The 19,338-nt window shown below is 40.4% G+C and overlaps 1 protein-coding gene across 2 annotated transcripts; it reads left to right on the forward strand.

Moving 5' to 3' along the window:
* The first annotated feature begins 802 nt into the window (after positions 1 to 802).
* Positions 803 to 6,359, forward strand: LOC122970902 (homeobox protein orthopedia B-like). 2 transcript variants are annotated; one of them, XM_044337261.1, is made up of 3 exons: positions 803 to 1,634; positions 1,931 to 2,325; positions 5,050 to 6,359. In XM_044337261.1, exons 1-3 carry the CDS (start codon positions 1,559 to 1,561, stop codon positions 5,551 to 5,553), a joined length of 975 nt encoding a protein of 324 aa, XP_044193196.1. In that variant the 5' UTR covers positions 803 to 1,558; the 3' UTR covers positions 5,554 to 6,359. The 2 variants fall into 2 exon arrangements, with proteins under 2 accessions (XP_044193196.1, XP_044193204.1); XM_044337269.1 differs by having other exon boundaries at positions 805 to 1,595.
* The last annotated feature ends 12,979 nt before the right edge of the window (positions 6,360 to 19,338 follow it).

The raw sequence follows: 19,338 nt of genomic DNA on the forward strand, positions 1-19,338 counted from the left end.
ACAACACACAGAGTCCCTCTCCTCCCTTTTGGTCTACACGTCTGAATCAAACGAGGCTCCTGCTCCTGCTGCTGATGCTTCTCCTGCTGCTGATTGCTTCTCCTGAACCTCGGGAGCCGGTCACAGCTTTCCTCATCTCAGTGGACCATGCACCAGTCCATTTCCTTAAGTTTTCACGCTGTGCCACATAGAGGCTACTTCCCTGCATCCCGGCAGATTGCGGTTGAGGAGCATAAAAGATGAGCTGTCTCCATGTGGTGCAGGAGGAGAGAGAGGAGTCCTCGCTCGGACGCCTCCTTTGTGCGGCTGCAAAGAAACCTATTTAGTCCCAGTCGGTGGTCTATTCACCAGGCTCACCCTGACATCTGCCAAAAGCCCTCTCTAACCAGCACTGTCTGGAGAAGTAGTGCAGATCAATGGCTGTCCTGTTAATTGTATAATAGACCTACTTATGGACCACTGCTAAAGGGGGCACAATCGTTTACTGTCTACCACGTCTGATTTTGTTTGAACCAAACAGGCCTAAATACCTTTAATTGTGCCCACGTTGATGAAAAGTCGATGGGAGTTAAAGCGGCCGATCACTAACAGAGCTTAAATCCATCTGTACTCGTTTATTTATTTATTTCCTCGATTTGTCTCCACAAATCACCTGCCATGGGGGAATGGGAGTGATATTCGTTTTGTTTGTGATTCAAGGACGGGAGGGAAGTGGGGCTCTGAGGTGCTGGATGAGGCCTGGTGTTTATAAGGCTTCTTATATATTTTCTTATAACAAACACTATAACTGTCCTGTTCTCAGTAATTTAATAAATCTTTAGCTATAAAAATATAGAGTAATTATCTTGAAAATTTGTTCTAATTTATAGACATTTTTGTTATTTTGGGAAATGAGCCCTCCCTTTCTAAAGCAAAGTTAATGTCTGTGATTCATATAGTCCAATTATTTGAAAATTGAGGTGTTGATATGAATAATTTTTTTAATGGCACTACATTTGCTGGGTCAAATAAGCGTCTATACATCCTTGAGCAACATTAACCAAGCCTTTGCATGTTCCCACCTGCAGTATTTTACATGTATATCCATCTACAAACAGGAGTCCCGTCATGGCACTGGCTATATGAGATTAAACAAACACATTAAGATGTTTAACGTGGAATAATTTGAGCATGAAAAGTTAATAAATCAGAGGATGGAATGGCAGAGGATTGAATTGAATTGTAGTGTTTCGTGCGCGTTTAGGTCTATGCTCGCGCATGCTCGCGTGCGTGCGTACGTGTGTTTAAAAAAAAAAAAAAAGAAAGAAAAGAAAAGAGGGGGGAGTCACGTCGCTGACATTTCCAAGCTCCTGCTCTGATTGGCTCTTATTTGAGGAAGCTCACGGGTTCTTTCAACTAATAAGCGCCTCCCCATCGCTCTAAAGGACATTATAATGCAAGGGACCTCCTTTTTTAACCACAAACCGAATTTTCGTTCATTTAGACCATATATACTTTTTAAATTGCCCCAAAGTTGTAGGGTTTTTTTGGAGCGCATTTCGCCCTGGAGCGGTACGCGATGCTCTCTCACGCCGACCTCCTGGATGCTCGGCTCGGTGAGTTATCATCACTAAACTCCGGCCCTAAACTCCACTGTAAGATTTCAACTTTTTGTTTAATCATGTGAAGTGATAAATAGAGTGTGTATTGAATTATGTTAACAGCTAAGTGGTTTATTGTTGCTCGAAGCTTTGCAGTAATTTAGCAGAAATGAGAAATGATTTGACAGCAAAATTACGATTAAGAGCCGAGCTACATGAAGTTTATTTCTTATTTTAAAATGCATCTGTCTCCTTTGTCGTATAAAGTGAATCTGTTTATGTATTTAAAGATGCACCCGCTGTAAGATTTGCCATGTATTTACTCAAAGCCTCTCTCCTCATCCTCTCAGGGATGAAGGATGCTGCAGAGTTACTCGGACACCGAGAGGCTCTAAAGTGTCGGCTCGGTGGTGGGGTGCCAGACCAGGGGCATCCGGGAGACATGGCCCCTGGTTCAGACTCTGTAGAGGGAACCACTCTTCTGCCGGGAGAAGACATCGCCACTGTGGGATCCAACTCGGCCGGCATGCCGGTGAACGGGAAGGAACAAGAAAAGCAGCAGCAGCAACCGCAGCAAAGCTCCGGTCAGACCTCCAGTCAGCAGAAACAGAAGCGGCACAGGACGCGCTTCACCCCGGCGCAGCTCAACGAGCTGGAGCGCAGCTTCGCCAAAACCCACTACCCAGACATCTTCATGAGAGAAGAACTGGCGTTAAGGATCGGCCTCACTGAGTCCAGAGTTCAGGTAAACATTTGTGCAGTGTGGATGATTTTACAACAGGATGCAGACACTGGCGCGAGAGTGAGTGCAGGGTGTGGCATTGGGTCTAGATTTGATCTTGTTGGGGTTTCTCAGCATAAATGTCCAAAAATCATCCATTAAATCCACTTAGCAGGCAGTGAGCAATATGCTATAGACTAGATTCACATCAGGAGAGGATTCAGGAACAATGTTCTTCATAGTTTGGTCACCTCGAATAATTTTTCATTTACCACAATGTTTTGCAATCATCGCTGATCTTTTTGTCCCTAGAAATTTGTGGTCATTAGGTGTCAAGATTTTGGTGCAAATGATAAGAATGTCCAAGCTAACTGGTGGATAGACGCCACTGGAGTAATCTAAGTTACATGTGTTTAGGTTGTCATTAAAGTGACAAAAATATATGTTTTAAAATATTGTATTTTGTAGTTTGATATACAGTACTGTAATAATAATATCCTGTCTCAGCATACTCATTAAAAAGCTCGGTTCGTCAAAAAGATTGAGGGTCGAGTCGTTGTGCTCTGATATTCCAGTAACAGTCGCTTTTAGAAAATTTACCAACTACAGACTATTTTAATTGAATTATATGATTCAAATATGTCATTATTTGTTCAGATTTAGCCTGATAGTGAGCAATATTTAATTTTTAAAACCGTTTAGACTCAGTACACGCAGGACTCTGTCCAAGGTCCTGAAACATTTCTAACCTGCGAAAAACTATAGAACTGGAAATTCCGATGAACCTGAAGTAAAAAAAACAAACAAACAAAAACATCCAGGTGTCGTTTTACAATATCAAAAAATATTGTATAACCCCTCCTATCTGTTTTCTTCATTTGTTCCTTTACATTTGTCTAATATTCGTTTCTTTTTGTTAGTTTTCAATTTTAAAATCTGGACTTGCAAAAAAATAGAAAAAGTTGAGATTAATGTTTGATATCTGTATTTTTCATTTTTATTAACGAAATCGTGCCTAAAATATTCTACCAATTTCAGAATTTTATTAATCAAAATCCCCCCCCCCCTTTTTTTGACGTAATTATGGGAATGTTTGCCACTGTATTATTTATTTAGCTTTGCTTATATATTAATTTTGTTTGAAAGTGGATATGTGTATATAATTTAGCAACAATCTAAACAGGCTGAAACAGATTATATTCACACAATGCTTTTTTTTTTTTTTTTTTTGAACAGACATGCAGGAACATATCAGGCTCTAATAAACCAAACACATTATCAACCAATTCCAGTCTTATTTATAACAGTGAACGGGTTATTAACCAGTGATGTGAAATTCATGCAAATGATCCCACTGAAAGCAATAAAACCAGTATAATCATTAGTCACCTTAATAATCAATTCTTTATTCCATCGAGTGCAGGATCCTCGCCGCTCGGTGCAACTCTGCTCCTGCTGGCTGTTGGTAAACATTAGTGCAGGCCGTGCAGGTGCAGCCTTCAGTGGGCGTGTTGGCCCGCGTGCGTGGCTCCACAGCCTCTCCTTTTAAAACGCTCTATCAGCGACGTCTTAATAGGACTCAAGAATGTATTGTACTTTTTTAATGGAATGAGAAATTGCATTTTCTTTCCCCCCTGAGTGTAATGGGTTTGGGCGACGTTTCACGGATGGCTGAGCGGAATGAGAGCGAGATTTCACTTTTAATACGGTGGCACCGACTCACAGCCTCGCGCGCGCATTAATCACGCCCGATGATGATGAAATCTTTATAAAGCTCAACGGGGACGCGCGTGCGTTTTTAGTTGCGTATATGTGGGGTCTGTGTGTTTATGGTGCGCGCGCGTGCATGTGGATAAGTAGGTTTTGTCTTCACATAGATTGTGTACAGTGGGCCATTTGTATTTAAGCCCACACAATATTTGTGGCAATTTTCAGTTAATCTGCGTGTAAATAAGATGTTAGAAAGATAGATTGTTAGGCTCACTGCTGCAGAACAGCAGAAATAAAACACCCTGATGCGTTTTAATAGAAAGCCCCTTTGCTATATAATATTATATGCGCAATGAAATCCCTAACCCTGGCATTGTGATGGTTTCAAATCCATCCATAACGTCTGAGAACGCAAGATGTTGTTTTAACAGTAGCCGCGTGGTTGGTATTTACAAAAACTTCATTTAAGAGGCTTCTCTTATGGTTATAAAGACTGTATACTAATATAATTCAGCATAATTCACGAATTACTCCTGCTGTCGGACAGCAACCCTTCAAAGTTCTGCCCAGATTGGCTGGTAGCAGTAAAATATCCCAATAAGACATTTATGGGGCTCTTGTTTGCCCCAGTTCAACAGTGGTCTTACAGGAGGGTCGGAATCACAGCAGAGGCCCCTTGTTGTTCAAGGACACTCAGGGTGGATTATATCGGCGGATACATGAAGGGTTCTCCAACCACCTTGCAGGCTGTCTGTCTATCCCTGCCATGGCCTAACTGTTAACTGTATAACTCTTGGCCCTATAATGTCCTATTAGAGCCTTGAAGCTCTGTGGCGTTGCAGATTTAAGCGGGCTTGTCGTGTGTAATGGTATTTTTCAGCATATTGGGACTCGCTTTTAACATCTTTCGGCTGATGATGCCTGTAAACATCAAGGCCACCTTGCTGCCCTCATCATGGTGTAAAAACAGATACTGCTCCAAACATCTAGTCTAGTCTATCCACCTGATGGCTCATGGTTCCGTATCTCTGGTTTCAGGTTTGGTTCCAGAACAGACGCGCCAAGTGGAAGAAGAGGAAGAAGACCACCAATGTTTTCCGCGCCCCGGGGACGCTGCTCCCGACGCCAGGCCTGCCACAGTTCTCTGCCGCGGCCGCCATGGAGAACAGCCTGTGCTCCTTCCACGCCAACGACTCTCGCTGGGCCACGGGGATGCCGGGGGTCTCCCAGCTGCAGCTCCCGCCGGCCCTGGGTCGCCAGACGGGCATGGCACAGTCTCTGTCACAGTGCAGCCTGGGTCACGGCCCGCCACCAAACTCCATGGGTCTCTCCAACGGCCTGTCCTCCAACGGCTCCGGTCTGCAGTCCCACCTCTACCAGTCGCATTTCCCTGGAATGTCGGCCTCTCTCTCCGGCCCCACGAACGTATCGGGCTCCCCGCAGCTGTGTAGTTCCCCGGACAGTGACATGTGGAGAGGGACAAGCATCGCGTCACTGCGACGCAAAGCGCTGGAGCACACAGTGTCCATGAGTTTCACTTAATGACTTTTCAAAACACCCCACCACACTCCTCTTACACCCAACTAACTCCCTCTCCCAGCCCCAACCTCCGGCTCTTTTTTCTGTTTTTATTCCGGCTATTTAGATCAAAACGAGAGAATGAGCGAGCTAATCAGGCCTGAAACGTGAGAAAATGGAAAAGGACAACACTGATGGACAAATGGAAGAAAAAAATAACTTGGGTTTGGGGTTATTTATCTTGTTAATTCAAAAAGGATTTTATCAACTATTGATGATAAATACTATTGTAATGATCTCGAATATAGGCCCTAATTACCGAGAGCCAAACAATCGTCGTATTTACGTTTTCATTGAGTGTGTCTTTAAGCACACATGTTATTGTGTTCAGGTGAAGTTGTGTTATGTCAAAACGGTTATTTATAAGATTGGTAACAAATTTTGGTAACAGCCTACCACACACGCACCATACTGTTGGTGGGCCTATTGAACAGGCATGCACTGTGCATGTGGATTTAAACGCTTGGATTATTTAGGGAGAAAATGGTGCACACTCAGATTGAACAGGTACTTTTGTTAGGCGACCTCAGTCTCGTCTGCATGAGACGAGAGCATACGAGAAAAAAAATACAATGATCTTTCAGTAGGCCTACTCTGTTTTAGGATGTTTTGTGTAGATAAAACATTCTTGCTATGTACCCGCTGGTCTTTTTTGTGACATGTTTTAACTTATTGTATGTGCTATTACTTGACACATTTCTTAAATGTTTGATCTTACATCGAAATGCACCACATTGACGGGTTTGTACCAATTTAAAATGACAAACAAATAAAAGTAATTTTCAAGAATGTCAAAACAAGAATGATTTATGTCTCCATTATAGCACATATAGTTATTTTGTCTGAAGAATATAATTGACTCTCAGTAGTGACATTTGGTATGGTAGTGATGCTGTTTTAATATCTTATTTGCTAGTTTATTCAGATTATATCCATTAAAAATGATCATAGGAATATTGGTTAAGTCCATGGTGTAGGCTTGAATGTAATTTTGTTAAATTTGTAATGTTAGTGCTCGTTGCTCAGTGACCTGTAGGGTTTTTTTAAACAGTGTTCATGAGGTGACAGGGTTGAAGGGTTTATGAAGGGTGACTGGTCGCACGGTGGCAGACAACTGCGGTAAAGATGTCAGTGCTGTGATGTGACGGTCATTGCCTTTAACCATGACGGTCATCCCACTGAGCAGACTGGATGGACTATACAGGAAGAATCGCAGGCCTGTGTGTGTATCTATGTCTAGTCAGACTACATCACTTGTATCTGCCGGATAAAAATGGCTGCTATGATCCCATCTCACGAAATAGAGGTTACATAATCGATCAGTGGCTCAATATTTACATTGCAGCAAAATTAATCTTATTATAACACCCAAATGGGTTGTTATAGGAATACCAGAGGATGTGAAAATATCAAGACCGCCTAGTTCCCATATGAATGTTACTGACTATAATGGCTTTCCGCCTTATTTTATCATTATTAAATATCAGCCTGAATCTGGGTCACATCCTGTCTGATACACAGCCTACTGCAGGGTACGTCTACGGCATTGCATTAAGAACCTAGTGTAGATACAGTAGTGCCATTTTACCAAAAAGCACATGTACATACTGTACATAGACCAATTAACTAAACTGTGGTTTATCTTCAAGTTTAAGACAGAGCTGGATCAAGGTTGTTGACATTTCTGTTTCATTGTCAGATTTTTTAGCCCATTTCCTCTGTTATCTGTAGGCTAATACAAGTGGAGTGGAGTGCTTCTGTAAAGTTACTGTAGTTCATATACAAGCAAGCAAGCAAGCAAAGTTTATTTATATATATATTTTTATATATAGCACCTTTCACAAACACCAGTTACGAAGTGCTTCACAGTCAAAGAAATAAAATAAATAAATAAATAAAAAACCTGACCTGAGTTACACACCAGACTCATACTGTATAAATTGTGGGGGGGAAATCGAAATACAGCAAAAAACAAAAACAACAACAAACAAACAAACAAACAAAAAAGCATAACCAAATAAGAAGTAATGCAGACTTACAGAGCTAAAATTGTGCACCTCTGCATTAGCAACAACGCGTTAAAGTCTTTTACGCACAAACAGCTGTTTCACATTTATCAACCAGTAGCCAAACAAAGATATGAGCACAAACACATGAAACAACAAGTAAAATATAATTTAAATAAATAATATAACATGTTGATCTTGTCATTTCTTAGGGACTGTCTGTTAGGAAACTAACTAAAAAATACATACTTTTTTTTTTTTTTTTTTTTTTTTTTTTTTTTTGCAATTTCACACAACCGATAAAAATCAATGTAAAACTGCTGCACGCCTTTACCTTCGAGGCACAGTGGGCATACAGCATACAGTCATGACACCAAAAGATTAAATATATATGAATATCATGTGTTTTAAAGCTATTAAACACAGTATTTTGAATCATTTATGAAATCAGACACATTGTCATCCTGAACATGGTAAACTGACACGTTTTTTTTATCATTAGGCGTAGCTTGTATACTGTTTACTACATGTCATAACAAAAAATAAAAAAACAGATAAACGCCACTAAGCGATTTAGCTTTTACACCTTTTGATCATTTGACATTTATTTAAAATTCTTCATTACTTGCCCATCAGTTCCGTAAGAAAAACTCTCACCTTGTTTGCATTACTTAAATTTCAAATTATCCTGATGTGAGATGTGACGCAGCTCCGAAAGAAGTAAATAAAAATTTTCCATTATGAAAGTGAGCGGACCTCACTGTCTGCGTCAAAGATTATAAGTGTCAACTTGAGCCTGAAATCACAGCAGCTCAAATTAATCAGCGTGTTAACCTCATCTCGTTGTCAGCGCTGAGGCCAATTTACGGTCACGGGATGGTAATTGATGAGATATGGCATTACCATAAGCAGCCCCACTGCCTGTAAACTTATAATTGGAGTTTCTGTAACAATGCAGGGGGGTTAAACAAAGGATTAATCATAATTAACAAAAGTATATTACTTTTCCCATATTAAACAGTTGGTTCCCACCTTTTCTATTAACATAAATTTGTTTGCAGTAATTTACTGAATTATTGAAAATACCAACCCTAGTCAAGACCCTGAAAAATTCATTTATTCTTCTTTGTGCTCTCAGATTTGTGTGTGTGTGTGTGTTTCAAACCCTATGTTTCTGTTATACCCAATTAGCTTGAATGAAATAGCCTGAAGTTTTCCAACATGCAATAAAAAAAACAATTTTGACATTTTTTTCAAGCTATTTCCAAGTGTGCCATGCTGCAGAAACACAACACAGGATCACACTGTGATTACATTTATAGACTGATACAATGACCAGGTCACATTATGTTATTTAGATTATATTATAAAGATTATATTATAAAGAAGCTTAATTACAACACACAAGGAAAGGAAAACCTGATGGTAATAAAACATTTACTTTGTCTATAAATTAAAATAAAATCAATAGTCAAATCACAATTAATGTATTGAAAATAAATGAGATAGGTTGTTATCAGTTGTTTATATTTATTTAACACATCAAACAGTATAAATCATGAATGTCAAATCCATTTATTAGTGGAACGAACCTCCTCAATCTGACATTTAAGTTCAAAATAAATTGACATCTTTTGGGAAACTGAGAGAAATTTTAAAAACTTTATTGACTGTTTGCTTTGTTATGGTGTTGGGTCATTTTTTACCTCCCATCACACATCCCAGCTGTGGCCTTGCAAGAGTCAGTCTTTTTCTATTTGTTTGTTTTGTTTTTTGGCTGGACCACAACAGTGGGGCCAGCCCTGACTGACTGAATGACTGACTGACTCACTAACTGACTGAGTGAGTGAGTGAGTGAGTCAGTCAGTCAGTCAGTCAGTCAGTGAGTTAGTCAGTGAGTGAGTGACTCACTGACTCACTGATTCACTGGCTGACTTGTTTTTTGGCTGGACCACAACAGTGGTGCCAGCCCTGACTGACTGACTGAATGACTGACTGAGTGACTGACTCACTAACTGACTGACTGACTGACTGACTGAGTGACTGACTGACTGACTGACTGACTTACTGACTTACTGACTGACTGACACACCCACTTTACTACAAGAACCCCCCATGTAGTAAAGTAGGTGTCTTGTAGATACTGCAAAGTCTGTAGATAGACCTACTCGGGCCAAAGGCCCAAGTACCCCATTTTGCACCAACTGGCAGCAAAGGCAATTAAGCTGTTGTAATTTTTGCTGTAGGACTGTTAATATGTCACTTATTATTATTATTTTTTAATATTTTTCAGGCGAGAAAGTAACCATTTAGATTCCCAATATGTGGTCAGTTTATCCAAATAATGCCTCTTTGAAAATTTGCTGCAACGTTTTCGAAGATGTGAGGGGGCCGCTGGCTGGGCGAGACCAGATGTTGTGATTGATAGAGTCATTTGATGCAGTCATGTGATGTAGTCACATGACTGTCTTACTTGCATATACTTTAGTGTGAACAGTCTGCTGGTATTGGAATACTTAATCATTCATTTACTAGGCAATATGCAGTACATACTGATTGAATATGTAGTAGGCAGTACGCTAGTATGCGATTCCAAACACTGCTGATTGGCTTTGGTAAATGCTAGGTTGGATCAGCTGGAGGGACAAACGTTCACAAGTGCAGTTAGGTTTAAGGTAAGCTTTAGGTTAGGGTTAGGGTTACGGTTCAGGTCAGGTGCACATTGAAGAAACACAACATGTACAAATCTCGCGAGAGTTCCACAAATCGTCCCTCCAGCTGATCCAATTTAGCACCAACGAGAAGAATCTATCTGCAGTCTTGCAGACCTACATGACATACCCACTTTACTACACGACACACCAACTTTTCATACATAGTCCAGCCATATACTAGGCTTTGACCTAGTCTTGTTTTTTTTAAGAATGAATGCATTTGGCCCACCCACCCTGCAGAGGCATGTAATTACAAGATATTGCATGACAACAGTTGATCAAACGTTATAACCACAGCCAAACTTACTGCTGCTCCACCCATCCATCCAGGCTGGCTGCAGTGGTGTCAGAGTGTGTGTTGTTCTGGTAAATCTAGCTCTACGCGTGGCTCAGCCCACCAGATCCAGCCCTGTGCTGACTACTGTGTCCTGGGCTGCAGTAACAGATGTGAAATCACATTACCCAAACGCTGCAATTAGTCTCACTCGCTCGCGGGTTAATGAGTTTGTGGAAATGTGCGACCCATTCCTCATTAGGTAATTTCTCATGCACTGATGAGAGAGAGAGAGAGATGTGGGTATAGCAACTCACTGGAAATGGCACATAGTATGCTCCAACACATACTGTAAGGCAAAATGCAGCATCCAGCTGAGGGCGTACACTGCAGCTGTCCAATTTTGGGAGGAAAACTTATCACCTCATCATGACTCATGGAATAAGACTTCACATGCGTGCTTTTTTTTGTCTGAGAATGCACAAGAATGCATGTTACCTGTGAAATGAATTTTAAAAATCCATCGTTGTGTATTTCCATCCAAGTTCGATAACAGAGGGTTACTTAAGACTGCTGGGGTTACATCAGTCTGTCTCATTATAAACTGGCTATGCCTATTTCCTCACTGCGAGGCCAAAGAGCCTGTGTGTGAATAGACAGCCTAGGGCAAAGCTCTGTCAGGGCACAATGGACGACAACAAAAGAACTAATTAGCAATCAATTACCGACGTGTTTCTGTCCTGCACCTTTTATCTGGTTGTAGAGCAGGTTACCACTCAACATGTCCCATTCACACACACACATACACCACCTGCTGCCTGTGTATGTGTGTGTGTGCATCCAATATGTGTGGTTTTTGGTGAATTTGGATTATTGTAGGGATGTATGTGGTAACCCAGTGATACGTGGTGTGATGCAGGAGAATGTAAGCTCTCTCCCTTGTGAGATAAAGGTGAAAAATCTTCAAATTAATCCAATTTATGCCTTTAGAGGAAGTTGCTTTTCACTGTGTCTGCGTCTCTGATTGTAAAAGATAGTTGTTCATTAGCCTCATCTGTGCCAATCAGTGTCTCTTTCTTCATAAACGCTCCTTTGTTGTATCTCATTGCCTCTGTTCATTGTTGTGATTACTTGTAGTTGATCTAAGTTTAGACTGAGGAGAAACATTTCTTACATTAAAGAATTTTCAATCTGCAACTTTATAAAAACCAACATAGATAAAGTAGATTTAGTGTTTGCCTAATTTGGGCATGTGGCTTGCTCGTTTCAGCATCTCCCTCTTCACTGCGGTGTACCATGCACATATGCACACACACACACACCCTCACACAAACGCACACACGCACACACAGTGACATCTGGGGGGAAAGTGTGCTGTGAGGAGGCTGCGAGTGCCTCTCATGATAACAACTCTGCATCTCAACAACCTGCATCCATCATCATCAACACTAACATCTGCTCTGAGCCTCAGCCTTAAATCTCTTTCTACCCCCCTTCAACCCTTTACCTCTCTCTACTTTTCACCCTCTCTCCTCTCTCCTTTCTTCTTCTGTTTCACTTCTGTCTATCTTTTCTTCATGAGATGCCAGTGTGTATGTGACTGATTCTTTTTTTTTTTTTTTTAAAACCCTCTGCTCAATCTGCTTTGACTCTCATCCAAACTCTCCCGTCGTGAATTTGCAGCATATATGTGAATGTGTTTTGGTTCCAGCCATCTTTAAAATCAATATTTAATGATGATGTTATCAGTGCTTTTATGTGTAATTTAGCTGGTGTGTCAGTATGAATGAGAAACTGTCAGCTTTATGGCATTAAGCATTTATTTTCTGTTAATGGGTGCTCCTGGTGGTATTACAAAACAAAACCCGGTGGACGTCTGATGGATTTGTCTGTTTCATTTCTGTTCATGCATGCATTCACAGCCATGCCTGCATGCATACAGTACATGTACAAAGTCTAGTTGATTGTTCAAAATGTATAAAATAAGGAATCTACAAATAAATGCCTTGAATACTAGACTTTGATGTGACATTTCTTGCTTTATAATACCAGAATATGAACACATTGCCTCCCATTGATTTGATCTTAAAACACAATCTATCAAAGTAGCTGTTTGGATGATTTTGACATTTTCCAAAGCCATGAAAGTTACTTCACCTCCTCAGCTCTGGGAGCCAACATTGTTGAGAGGCAATAATCATGATAGTTTTCTCAGTCATTTTTCTCCCAATAACAAGCCATTTTTAATCCAATTAGGAGTGCTAACGTGAGAGGCATAATACCACGGCCCCTGGGACAGATGAGAGAATATGCAGGACATTTATCCCGACAGTCAATATTGGATTTCTCACTAAGCAGCTGTGCCTGCTCTCTCTGACATTCTCCACCTCTGCACAGTGATCCGTCCTGATTAAACCAGCTTTTCTATTTTATCAACATTCATTACATGACCTGGTCATGCATGGCCACGGAAACCAGGAGCAGCAAAGTTACATGCTTAACACTGGGGTTTTCCTACTGCTCTTTTTCATTGACCTCAACTGTTTAATGAAAGATGATATATCACATTGCTGTCTTTTGGATCTTTGTCCTTGCACTGTTTTTGAAACTGTATGAGCAGATAGTGTTATGGTATTCCCCAAAAACTTTCCTACCACAGACTAACAGTCTAGATGTCGTTTTTTTTATGTTGAACCTGAATGCAGGTGGTTTAAATGAGTTTTTATTACAACACAGTTCTGTGATTAGAATATCCAACAATTGTTCTACTTCATTTACTGATTCAAATCCTTTCATTATAATTGAGTGTTAAGCATGGAAAAGTCAGATTTCTGCTCATATTTCTTGTTTTATTCAGTTCACACAGCTCTACAAAGAAAATATAATTTAGTGTACAACACTTCAGGATAAGAAAGCAACAAAGAACTGTCAGTACTTTGATGCCAACTGTGGCTAAACATTGCCACCTTCTGGTAGCTGTCAGAGCTGTGCAAAAAAACGTTTTTTATTCATTCATGTATTTTTTTAAAAGTCTAGACAGATGGTCAATACATTTTTTATCTCATCTCTGTATCACTTAATGAAATATGTTAACTCTACAGAGGGTTGTACAATTATTGTCCCATCAAAACATAGCTGGTAAAATAGAGAAAATGCATGAAAAGGAGGGCTGCTGTTTATAGCTGATTGCAGTCGATACATTTATGCAGCGCACTGAATCATTGTCATTGAGTGCATTGATTATGTGGTCTAATCAATGTTTATTAGGCTGGATAAGACTGGCCAGACCACAGCAGAGGCTGGATGATGAAGGAACACATTTGCTAAGTGTCAACGGCCCACCCACCTACCCTGAGCAGACATGTTTCAGAGTTTGAGGGAACCCCTGGAACAACATACAGTTTGTGCACTCAAACTGGATACAAGATTAAACAGAGGAAGATTCAGCTGCCATATAGGGAAATTTAACTGACAAATATAGGACAGCTTTTATAGCTTCAAACCAAGGTGGTGGAGTTATGAGTTAAATACAACTTCCCGGGCTTCAGCCAAACTGAGAATTTGGGGGTGACCATCAGGATTGACATCATTTTTGGCAAAAGAAGTGGAGGTTGCCTTAAAATGGTAACTTCTGAAGAAAACTTTGCAGTAATTCCATCCTTGTCTTCCCTGAGGCCTCTCACTGCTGATGCCTAAGTCATTCAATCAAAAAGGCTCTTCTTTTATTTTTTCTCTTTCTTTTGGCACATAGGAGCACCCATCCTCCCTCATGCCAACAGCTCCGTTGAGATGGGTCTATCTGCAGCCTAGGCTACACGACCCTAACCCTAACCCTAACACAAATCCCAGTATTCCTACCCTAACCATAACCATCTCACTTCTCATGCCTAAACCTAACCATGTAGTATGTGTGTTGTGCAGTGTCCACAGATGGACCTACTTGGCTCCAGTGGCCTCCTGGCTCCTCCTGCACTACATCCTGGGGCCTGGGTTGTCATGACAAGCTGTTTGCAGTGGATACTGGCTGGCCAACAGGTGGTTCAGAAAGCCAAAGCCACTGACACACCTGGATCTGAAGAGGTGTTTAATGCTCTGCTGTTTGTGTACCTGTAACTGGAGATAGTCACTGCCTGCAACTGCAACAATGATTTCCTAGGCAGGAGCAGCAAGGCCACTGTTGGGTATGTGGGTGGCCACCTGGAGACTTTATGAAACAGATAACATACTATAATAGCATTCCATAAATATAGGAAGGGGAAAGGAACAATTCACTTGTATATGAATTGTTTGTTTGAAAGAACAAGTCTTCTTACAAGAGAGGATGTTTGTGTTGTTTTGCCACCAGGTCGAAATCAAGGTCTCATCAATCAAGGAGTATATTTGGATCAACATTTCCTCACCACTGCCATCAAATACAATAGGAATGTACTTCTTAAGCAATAATTTTACTCCCTAAACCCTTTAATTCAATTTAAGGCCAACGCTATGTGATTGTGTTAGTCTGTCTGGTTATGTTTCCTTGGGAAAAGAAATCCCCTGCTGCCTCAAAACAATTATTCCACAGTGCATTCTGTAATTATACTATTATGTAGAATTATTCTCATCATCTACGTGCACCATCAATTATCATTTCTCGACATTTAAATGTGTTTATTGCTTTAAGAGGCCAAAAGTATCATGTATCATGTGAGATTCTGATGTGTGTTTTTGGTATGTGCAACATCACAATGTAAGTTTTGAACAATATTAATGTTTTCTTAATTGTCAAAACCAAGAGCTGTCTATCTACTATCTACACTATCACATTTTGTGGCTTTATGACTCATCCATGAAAGCTTCATTATACATTATCCTGACGACAGAATGTAATGGATAAGAGACTTTACTCAGTAAAAACAGACGAAACAAAAAGGGCCAGCATCAAATGGGAGTCACCAGACCTCCCCTGAAGACCTGTGCTGGAAGGTAATTAAAAGAAGAGTGTGTTATCCATCGCTCCTCATTAATGCACTTTGAATTAACCACTTTCAGGGGAGAGGAATGGGGAGGAGGGGACAAGAGAGAAAATCCACGCAGGCTTTAAAGTAATCTCTCTCTGTCAGGTCGGTCCAAACGGGGAGGGTCGGCTCATTACGGCCCCCACAGGAGATGAATGGGTCAGTCAGACAGTAAGGAGAGCCGGGTTGGAACGCTGCGTTGACAGAGTGATCCACACAAGAAGTGTGTGCACATCTGTGTGTGCATAAGGGACTCAACACACAATGAAAAACAAAGCAAAATACTTAACTATATGTGCTATTTTTGCCAGGGAGCAGGTGTGCAGAGGGAGGTTGCATGCTGGGATACAAGGCAGGGTTAAGACACTAATGTCTGAAGTCAACAATCATTGTGATTTGACTTTGACCACATGGAGGGGTGAGTGTTATATATTGCCAGCCGAAGCAATCATCACAGGCACAGAGGGCATTGCAAAATCACACTCTTTAAAATCTCCTCAGCTGGTGGCATCTTTGAGAAGATTGTGATGAGCAGAATTGGTTGTGTTTTTAAGAAAATTGAAGGCTCTTGATTCTCACTTGCAGGTGCCTTGAAATTTGGGCTGTAATTCATGCGTTATAATAAACCTCATAGACCCAAAATAATCCAACCTGTTCTTACATTTGTCACCAGATGGCGTTGTAGTCTGAAGACAGTGAACTCGTGTGTTGAGACTAACAAGAGACAGAGGCAGCTGGCATTGCCACTTTGATTTATTTTAATAGTGAGACATTGAGCTTTTTTAATTATCTCATTTTGAATCATATCAGAATGTCATGTTACATTTCCACCAACAACAGCGCAGGGACATTTGCCAACATAAATATACCAAAATGCACTTCACTGACTCTAACAGCTTCCTGATTTATTATGTATGTATTTGAGGGTCTCTTATGTCACATATTAGCGGGATATTTTTATACGCTGTCATCTTTTCTTCATGTACTTGTTTGATGATTTTTGTTGGTCATCGTTACAATTCTTTATCTCTTCAATGTGACACATCTGCACAGATAGTTGATCTCCGGGCAAAGATGTTAATTCATTCATTCAGAATTTTCATTCAAACAGTAGGGGTTGTAACATGAAAAGAGGGGTTAGATATGATTACGTTAGATTAGATTAGAAAGATGAACTCTGTGGATAGACCAGCATAACGTGAATTGATATATCTGTTCATCATTTAGAGCAGTATAATGAGACTGTGGGGTTACTTGTTCATTAAAATCTATTGATTAATTTAATAAATTGGATTTAGACGATTACAGTATGTATCACAGCATCACATCACACACATCGCAGCATTTTGTGTGAAATCGCCATGGGACAACAAGCACTTACAGTGCATGAACCCCCCCCCCCCCCCCCCCCCCCCCCACACACACACACACACATTAAAACACACATACACACCATCTAGCATTTTGCTAACATTTTCCTTCTCATCTGCTGTCATTCACATTAGTAAAACACACTTTAGCAGTGAGACCCCGGGTAATAGGTTCAGACATCTCAACACAAGGACTTAGTAAGACAACTAATTACTAATTATTATCACTGACCACTGGCTTTTAAATGAAAGTAATACACCTTGAATAGGTCATCAGCATTGTAAGACAACATGTTATTCATTATGTTCATTATTGTGTTGTTTTTGTTCCTGGTTTGTGATCCTGTGTGTGGCGTGTGTGGCACAGACCTTTATCACTATGAGAAAATGTCAGCCATGATTAGCTGAAGATAATTGCAGCCAGAGTTTCATACAGAGCCTCTCGTCTTCATTTCAGATGAATGAGAGAAAGTGCGAGCTGTTCTTGCACACTGACATGATGATCATCATTTCTTACACTCAGCTGCGTAGGCCTACAAGTTTGACCTTTCACAATGGCAGCATGGACACCCACAATTAGTCTCATCTAAATGAATTTGCTATGTCACCACAAACCAAATTACATCACAGCATCTCTCTCTCCGCCACTCTCTTCATTTTTTTTTATTTCCCCTTGTGTTGTGACTTTCTCCCCTGGTTGTCATGAGTACAGCCACTTTCCTCTGGCTGCTTGATTGAGTCTCACCAGTGGAAATATTACCTAAGTGGAGCATCAGTGGTCAAGTGGTTTTCAAATATCCCTTCACACACACACATGCAAGGGACCTGCCTCACAGTTAACCAGCAGTCTCTGGCAAAGTTCTGGTACTTTACTGCAGCCACAGAACCGTCACTGTAATACTTTGGCGTAAAAGAGGTGAAAGGTGCCCACTAAAAAAATGGAAACAGCTCTTCATCAGACATGGAGCTGCCATATTTGTAAAGCAAAATCATCCTCCAGTCTTAGTCTGATTATCTATTTGTGTTAGATTTTCAGAATGCATTTGGCACACTCAATATTAAGATATAAAACAGGGACAATGCTCATTAATCAACATAAAAAAAAAACTGTAAATGAGCTAGAGTTAGTCTAAAAAGCAAATTTTCATGTGTTGTTCCTGGCCAGATGTTAAAGAGGCAACCTAAAATTAGAATAAAATGACATCTTGTAAAATTCATGGTACACAACATAAGTAATGCACACAGACTAAACAATGTCACAACACAATGTAGTTAACAACAATACATACGAGGTAAGTTAAGGGGAAAAAAATGAAGTTGCTGATTGTCTTTTGCTGCTACTGTATTAATACCAGCCCTCAGTTCAAGTCACTGACCTCAGAGCAGAGAGTAAGAAGGAAGAGAGGAGGAGATGGAAAAATAAAGACCTGCTCACAGTATAAATTGTGTGATATAAGTGATGTAAATTGCAAATAAGCAATGACTGAATTAGGACAAATAAAAATATATCATTGGTTAGTCCAGCATCAATGCTATTGGAAAACTTTCCCTGCCCAGGCAGTGGTTGGTCTGAGGCATACTCTGCAGATTTTGGTAATGATTTTGGTTCCCCTGTGAACCTCTGCAAGCTAAAGTAACTCTTTATTAGCATGCCAACATTTTCCATAGAAACATATTTAGGTTTTAGTCCTTTTTTACCGAAATTCATGCTATCTCACCCAAATCCCTCCACTTAACCAGTTGGATTCCCCAGTGCAACAACCAAGACATGATCCCTCACTGGCTTCCCACCCAAAAACACTGCAAGTTGGTTGCAAAAAAACCCCCAAAAACTGAAGCCTTTACTGCTGGGAACTTTTTCATGACAAGTAGGGTGGATTCAGGAAAAGTGGAACACTTTTCGTTAAATGCACCAGGGAACTATTATAACAGGTATTCACTTACACCAATCATGTTTTTGTGGTTTTTGTTTTGGGTTTTTTTTTTTCAAATTTAGTGGGACAGCTTGATTGCTAAAGTGGGACACCGATCTAAAGTGCCTTTTATAGGCATGATTATGTATTAACTCTTTTAGAAAATTCATTCACTCTGTGCCCTAGCTGGGAATTTCAACTTCGGTTGCAGCTTTGACTTAAACTACTCCTCATATTCTTCCATGGCTCCTTTCCTTCTTTCCTCAGTCCACTGGTTCATTTAGACTCCCTCTCTTCCCTGCTTAACCTACTCTTTATTGTACCTTCCCATTTGTTTTGTACTAATCGAGCTTTCCTGCCTTATTTTCTCTTCATGCCATTTTGAAGAGATCTCTCCCTACCCTAGATTTCTAAAATGATTAATGATTAAAATTGTTGATATTCTTGATCTGATTTGAGGTAGCAACCTCTGCTT

This window comes from Thunnus albacares, chromosome 2 (genome assembly GCF_914725855.1).
Source record: "Thunnus albacares chromosome 2, fThuAlb1.1, whole genome shotgun sequence".
Classification (NCBI taxonomy): Eukaryota; Metazoa; Chordata; class Actinopteri; order Scombriformes; family Scombridae; genus Thunnus; species Thunnus albacares.